The 7,696-nt window shown below is 31.1% G+C and overlaps 1 protein-coding gene across 1 annotated transcript; it reads left to right on the forward strand.

Moving 5' to 3' along the window:
- The first annotated feature begins 5,640 nt into the window (after positions 1–5,640).
- Positions 5,641–6,383, forward strand: LOC127080140 (uncharacterized mitochondrial protein AtMg00810-like). Its single transcript, XM_051020471.1, has 3 exons — positions 5,641–6,009; positions 6,163–6,292; positions 6,340–6,383. The coding sequence occupies exons 1-3, from the start codon at positions 5,641–5,643 to the stop codon at positions 6,381–6,383; spliced, it is 543 nt and encodes a 180-aa protein (XP_050876428.1).
- The last annotated feature ends 1,313 nt before the right edge of the window (positions 6,384–7,696 follow it).

The raw sequence follows: 7,696 nt of genomic DNA on the forward strand, positions 1-7,696 counted from the left end.
ATTGGATCATAAGGTTTTGAGAATACATAAACCCAAATTTGTATCGAAAGTTTTATTTCATACCCCATAAATGAAATTCTCACCCCATAATTTGTGTTAACCCAAATTTGCCCCTAATCGTTTTGAAAAACTAGTAATAGTAATTGAAAAGAAAATAAGTATTTCAAAAAATTGAAGAATTAAAGTATATTTTATAGGATTTTAAAAAAAGTGATTGTAATATTTTATAAATTATTTAAATATTTAAGAGTTATATTAAACTGAAAATAAAAATTATTATACATTTTTAAAGATGATATAAATTATTATTTGTTCTTAAAAATTTCGAAATTTGCAAGAATAAATTTTTTAAAATTAAAGTTATTTTAAATGATTTTTAATTTTAATATTTAAATTTATGATTGTTAAAATTTATTTGTAATTTATAAAAAAGATAAGTCTAGCGTAATTTCTACTATATTTGTCTGCAAGAGTGATCTTCTTTAAATTGATTTGTTATATTTTTACCTTCTGTGTTTTGAAAAAAATTATTAGAATTGTTATGATTAAGATTGTTGGTTGATTATAGAATATGTATGAATTTGATCTAAAGAAACAATGGTAATACTTCTATCAATATGTGATAGGAATAGGTCACGCCATCTGCCAAAAATCATGTTGAACAAATGAAGAATAACAACTACAACCAGTGAAACCGAAATTAGAAAGATCATAAGATGAATTTATTTGAGTTGAAAGAAGAAAAATTACAAGTTAAGCTTGGGAGATTCGATCAATGATTGCAATTGCGATTTCATATTACATTGCTTTGACTTAATCTATGTGGACCCATATAATTAAATAAGTAAAAGATTTTAAAACAAATATACTAAGTTGGAAAAATAATTATTTTTTAATCCATATTGAATTCCATGGCCAAGAAATACTTAATTTTTCCCTAAAATAGTTTTTTCAAAAATATGTATTAAATAAAACTAATACATACTAAATTAACTTAAAGAAAATAAATTTGAATTTAAAACAAAAAAATAATTTATGATAAAATTTAAACAAAAAATATTATTAATTTTAAAAAACATATAAATCTATTAAAAATAAAAAGATGTTTTATTTTAAAAGAAACATATATTTTATTTTTATATTTAAAATAAAATCCACAACAAAATCTGCAGGTTTAATGTGATTTTCGCAATAACACCTCCAGATTACCTGCGGATTTTATTATGCGTGATAATTATTAAAATTAGAATTTATCCTAATTTAAGTGAAAATTATTCCCACGTATTTATATATATATATATATATATATATATATATATATATATATATATATATATATATATATATATATTATATATATATATATATATATATATATATATATATATATATATATATATGGCCCTAGGGATAGGCCACCAAGGCTACCGCGTAGGGCCTATTTTTTTATATATCTATATGTTTTAAATTAATTGACTTTAAAAAAGAAAAATTTTAAGTTATTTTCTATGTCAATTAAATAATAGCATTTATTAAGAATGTATATAATAAATTGATTAATTTAAAATTAAAGTTATTTTGAATTTTCAGAGATCCTTAATAAGTGTTTTATGGTTTAGCGGTGGAAAATAAATATGAGTTCTGTTTTGTTATTGTGTAACCATAATCAATATTTTTTAAGGCTCTTTTTAACTATGATTTTACAGTAAAATATTTTGGACCATATGCGATAATCGGCTTTGCACGCCCTCAAAGAGGGCCTAATAAAATCATACTTATAAATAATAAATTTTTAAGTTCACTTAAATAAAAGAATACTTGAAATTTAATTTATTAAAGAATTTTAATAATGATTTTTCAATTATGATTTTTTTAAATGATAAGAAAAGTGTTTAATTGTGTTGCTTTTATTATCAATTGAAAAGAAAATATTAACTAAAATTAATTAGACTAATTTAATAAATTTAAATCTTAAATTTTTTTTTAAATATATTAATCTAAAATAAAAATATTTTTATTATATTAAAATAGTTAAATTAAAATCTCGCCTCAGACCTCAAAATATGTTGGGCCTGATATATATATATATATATATATATATATATATATATATATATATATATATATATATATATATATATATATATATATATATATATATATATATATATATATATATATATATATATATATATATATATATATATATATATATATATATATATATATATATATATATATATATATATATATATATATATATATATATATATATATATATATATATATATATATATATATATATATATATATATATATATATATATATATTATTCTTCATAGTGGATGATAGAATCGTATTTCTTGATTTTGTGGGATTGGAAAAGACAAGTGTTTGGTGAGATCTGTGTGAGTTTCAGTGCACAAAATCGAAGATGAACAGCGGAAATGGCAACTTAAATAAAAAGCTTCAAATGTTTGATGGAAAGAATTGGAGTTGGTGGTCGATTCAAATGCGTGAGTTGTTTGACGCTCAAGACGATCTTGATCTCGTCAACAATGGTTATGTTCCGATTACGGTGGATGTGATAGAAGCACATAGAAACATGCAAAGGGAAACAAGGAAGAAATATCAAAAGGCGTTGTTTTACATCCATCAGTGTGTGGATGCGAACATGTTTGAGAAAATCGTTGATTTGACGACGACGAAGGTTGCGTGGGACACACTGGTACGGTGCTAAGGCGGTGATGCATCAGTGAAGAAGGTGAAACTTTAGTCTCTACGTAAACAATATGAGAATCTCAACATGAAGGACAATGAGAAGATACCTGATTATATCTCTAGAGTGATTCTGATCACCAATGAGATGAAATCTTGTGGAGAAACTTTGTCAACACAAGTAATCATTTAGAAGGTAATGCGATCTCTTACTCCACAATTTGATTACATTGTTGTAGCAATTGAAAATTTTAAAGACCTAAGAACTATGAGGGTTGAAGAGCTGCAAAGCAGTCTAGAGGCACAAAAGTTGCGTCTGACTGAAAGAACCTCTGAAAGAGAGGTATAACAGGCTCTGAAGTCGTCTTCTGGGAAGAAGAGTCAGAAGAAGTCTTAGTTAGAAGCCAAGAAGAGACATGGTGGTGATTTTTAGAAGTCAGAAGCCTCCAATTATGATGAGAAGAAACACCAGAACGAAAAAGAGAAGGTTGACAAGAAGAAGGTTCAATGACGCTATTGTAAGAAGTTTGGTCACTTTGATGTTGACAGTTGGTCAAACAAAGAAAGGAAATCAAAAGAAACAAACATAGCCATAGGAGATTCTGATGATGAACCTGTGTTATTGATGGCTTCTGAATCTAACGTTGTGTATTTAGTAGACTGGTTGCTCAAATCACCTAACTGGAAACAAACAATGGCTGGTTGATTTTGACTCTAGAAAGAGGACAAAGATCAGATGTGTTGATGATAAATACCTTAATATTGAAGGTATGGGAAATTTCAAGGTGAAGAATGGTAAAACTGTTATGATCAATGATGTTTGGTATGTTCGTGGCATGAAGAGAAATATGATGAGTGTAGGACAGCTCATTGAGAAAGGTTTCTCAGTCACTATGAAGAACAATCTCTTGAAGTTGTATAATTCTGATTAGAAGCTGATTATGCAATCTGAGAAGGGAAGCAACATAAAATTCAAGGTGTGTGTGGAGACATCTGAAACTAAATGCCTTAGTGCAGAAGGCGCTAAAGGTGACAATGAGCCGTTGCACAAGATATTGCGGCATCTTAATTTCAGAAGCTTATGGCATCTGAATTCTAAGAAGCTGGTATATGGCATTCCCAATATTGTGAAGCCTGATAAGTCATGTGATATATGCATGAAAGGCAAGAAACCTAGATTGCCATTTGCGTCAAAAGTATCCCCAAGAGAAAAGCATGCTTTGGGAGTAGCACATTCTGATGTTTGTGGACCATTTGAAGTACCTTCACTTGGAGGAAACAAATATTTTTTGTCATTTGTGGATGACTTCACAAGAATCACATGGGTAACACTCATCAAGTTTAATCATGAGCTGTTTGATGAGTTTCAGAAGTTCAAGGTGAAGGCTGAAAAATATAGTGGTCATAAGCTGAAAGTTTGCAGAACTGATGGTGAAGGTGAGTATAACTCTAAAGAGTTCATAAAGTTATGTGAGGAGAATGGAATTGAGCATGAGGTGACTGCTTCATACACTCCTCAACATAATGGTCTTGCTGAAAGAAGAAACCGAACTTTGCTTGACATGACAAAGAACATGTTAAAGGAGAAGAAGCTGTCTCACACCTTGTGGGAAGAAGCCGTTGCCACTGCAACATATATGCTCAACAAGTGTCTAATAAGAAGCTGAAGGAAATTGTTCTTTTTGAGAAGTGGGTTGGTGATAAGCAAAGTGTGATTCGTTTCAGAGTATTTGGTTTTGTTTGTTACAAACATTTTCCAGGTGCTACTAGAAAGAAGTTGGATGATAGAAGTAAAGTAATGTTACTAGTTGGGTACCATAGTACATGTGCGTATAAGCTTTATTGTCTAGACACTAATAAGGTGGAATTCAGCAGAGATGTTGTTGTGAAAGAATCAGAAGCATGAAATTGGAATGAGTCTCAAACTAACTCGGGTGCAATGTTAACACCTAAGTTAACTTCTGAAGAGATTTCTGAATTTGAAGGGGATTCTGCCTCTGAAGATGAGTCAGAGTCTGATGATGATTATGAGTCTGAAGATGAGTTAGACTCTGATAGTAACTATGAAGCTAAAGAAGACTCAGAAGGTGAATCTGATGATGATTCATATTTTGATGGTACTCTAGATTCTGGTGATACTCTAGAATCTGGTGGTAATCCAACCTCTGATAGTGGTCATGTCTCTGAAGCCTCTACAGGTGGACCTTCTGAAGGTAGTCCATCCTCTGAAACCATACCACAGAGAATTCGTCAGATACCACATATATTTGTAGAGTTTGACATATTGCAAGATACTGAAATAGATTCTGAAAGGGAAATTATTCAGTGAGCCATGTTAGTAGACCCTGAACTAGATAGTGTTGAAGAAACACTCAAGAAGAAAGTGTGGTTGAAGGCCATGAAGGAATAACTTAAGGATATAGAAAGAAATAAGACTTGAGAGTTGACTGAGCTTCCCAAGAACAAGAAAGCCATTAGCATCAAATGGATTTTCAAGGTGAAACTGATGCCCGATTGATCGATTGGCAAACCCAAAGAAAGATTAGTAGCAAGAGGACTTCTACAAAAATCTAGGTTAGATTACTTTGAAATGTTTGTGTCTGTAGTTAGACATGAAACAATCAGATTGATAATTGCTATAGCTACAAATAGGAATTGGTCTCTGATACATCTGGATGTGAAATCTACCTTTCTGATTGGTCCATTGCAAGAAGAGGTATACGTGTCACAACCTTCTGGATTTATGAAAAAAAAAATAGGAAGGGATAGTGTACATGTTACATAAAGCATTGTATGGACTGAAACAAGCTCCTAGAGCTTGAAATCTGAAAATTTATTCATTTTTCAAGCTCCAAGGATTCATAAAGTGTGAGATGGAGTATGACGTTTATGTTTAGCATACTTCTGAAGGCAATATGATTATGGTGTATCTCTATGTTGATGACATATTGCTGACAGGAAGTTGTTCAGATGAGATAATGAAGTTTAAGAAGGTGTTGATGAATGAGTTTGAGATGACTGATATGGGAAATGTGGTATATTTTCTAGGGACAATGATTATGTACTCTAAGAAGGGTATCATTTTGCATCAGCTAAAGTATGAACTTGTACTTCTGAAGAGATTCAAATTGACAAATTACAAGACTGCAATCACACCTGCTGAATTGAATCACAAGTTGGATTCTGATGTTGAGGGTGATGATGTAGATGCTACAACTTTTAAGCAGTTGGTTGACTCATTGAGATATCTCTGTAACACTAGGACTGACATCTGTTATGCAATTGGAATGGTAAGTAGGTTTATGAATAAACCAAAGTGGTCACATTACCAAGCTATTGTCATGATTTTGAGGTATATTAAGGGGACTCTGAAGTATGGAGTGCTATTCCCTTATGGTGTTAAGTCTGAATTAGAATTGATGTGCTATTCAAATTCTAATTAGTGTGGAGACAGAGTTGACATAAGAAGTACTTCTGGATATTTCTTCAAGTATATGGGAGATCCTATCTCTTGGTGCTCCAAAAAGCAACCAATGATTTCCTTGTCAACCTGTGAAGCTGAGTATATTACAGGTGCTTTATTTGCGTGTCAAGGTATTTGGCTTATGAACTTTTTGCAGGATCTGAAGATCAAAGTGAACAAGCATGTGAAGTTGATGATTGACAACTGATCAGCCATAAGTCTTGCCAAAAATTCAGTGCTGCATGGAAGAAGCAAGCATATTGACACAAAGTTTTATTTTCTAAGGAATCAGGTATATAATGGAGTGCTAGAAGTTGTGCACTATATTACTCAGAAGTAACTTGCAGATGTGCTGACTAAAACTGTAAAGACTAAACACTTTATTCATTTGAGGGATGAAAATGGTGTTGTAGATTTTAGTTAACTGAATATGAATTAAGGGATAATGTTAGGTATAATTCATAGATCAAACGTGTTGTTGTTCAAAAGCTATAGGATTCAGAATCCTACTCAGCATAGTTGAGAAGTTGGTGCTCAGAATCTTAGTGTTAGCTTTGAGTTGTAGTTGTTTTTGAGTTTTCAGAAGGTGCATTGTTCAGTTAGCGTAGGTTAACAATTTGCCTACGTGACATTTTTAGTTTTGTATTTAAACAAGTTGTGTAACAAAATTACATTACAATGCATCCTCTTTCATTCACAACTTAGTTACGCTTTTCTCTCTTTTTCTCTCTTTTAATCTTCACTTTCAACCTTGTACACCAATAAATTTAAGTCTCGATCTTAGGCCATATCATGCTTTTTTTATCTTAACCTCAAATTGAGACTCGGGCTAAGGCTAAAACTCAGGAACTAGCTCAATTCCGAACTCCGTCACTAGCCGGATTTCGTGCGGGGCACCATACCTACCGGTGTTTCTTCTTTAAGATGACCATGTTACTCTTCGTATATAGAACAAGGAGATAAATATTTGATACAATTTTAATATAACAATTATATAGTTAAACATTTATGTACACAATTTATTTTGCAATTTTGTGATACATTAAAGTGTCTCGGCCATGGTCAGAAAATATATGCATGGTATATCCTAAAGAGGTATGATTTTAGGATATATTGGTTGGAGATAGAATTATGAGAGTTCATCTTTTTATCTATCTATTGGTGAGAGGAAACCTGCCTTGGACGATGTACCATGTCTACTCCATGTTCCTAAGAGTAGTTGCCTGTTGGTTGATTATTTGGGATAAGACCCTAAAGAGGCTTAAAAGTGAGATTTATCAAACTTGAGGATGTCATGAAAGGTTTAAATGGATGGATACACTATATACGATTCATATCTTAAAACTCCTTGCTTCGTACAACTGTGCCTACAAGTGAACAAGATGCGTATCTCCCTAAGGGTACTACGTATCTATGTGAATGTGTATCTCGTCCTTACGAAAAGTTGTGTTGTGACAAAGCTTCTTAACAATGATATAATAATATGAAAGACTGTATGTTTGTATAATTGTACA

This window comes from Lathyrus oleraceus, chromosome 5 (genome assembly GCF_024323335.1).
Source record: "Lathyrus oleraceus cultivar Zhongwan6 chromosome 5, CAAS_Psat_ZW6_1.0, whole genome shotgun sequence".
NCBI classification, from domain to species: Eukaryota; Viridiplantae; Streptophyta; class Magnoliopsida; order Fabales; family Fabaceae; genus Lathyrus; species Lathyrus oleraceus.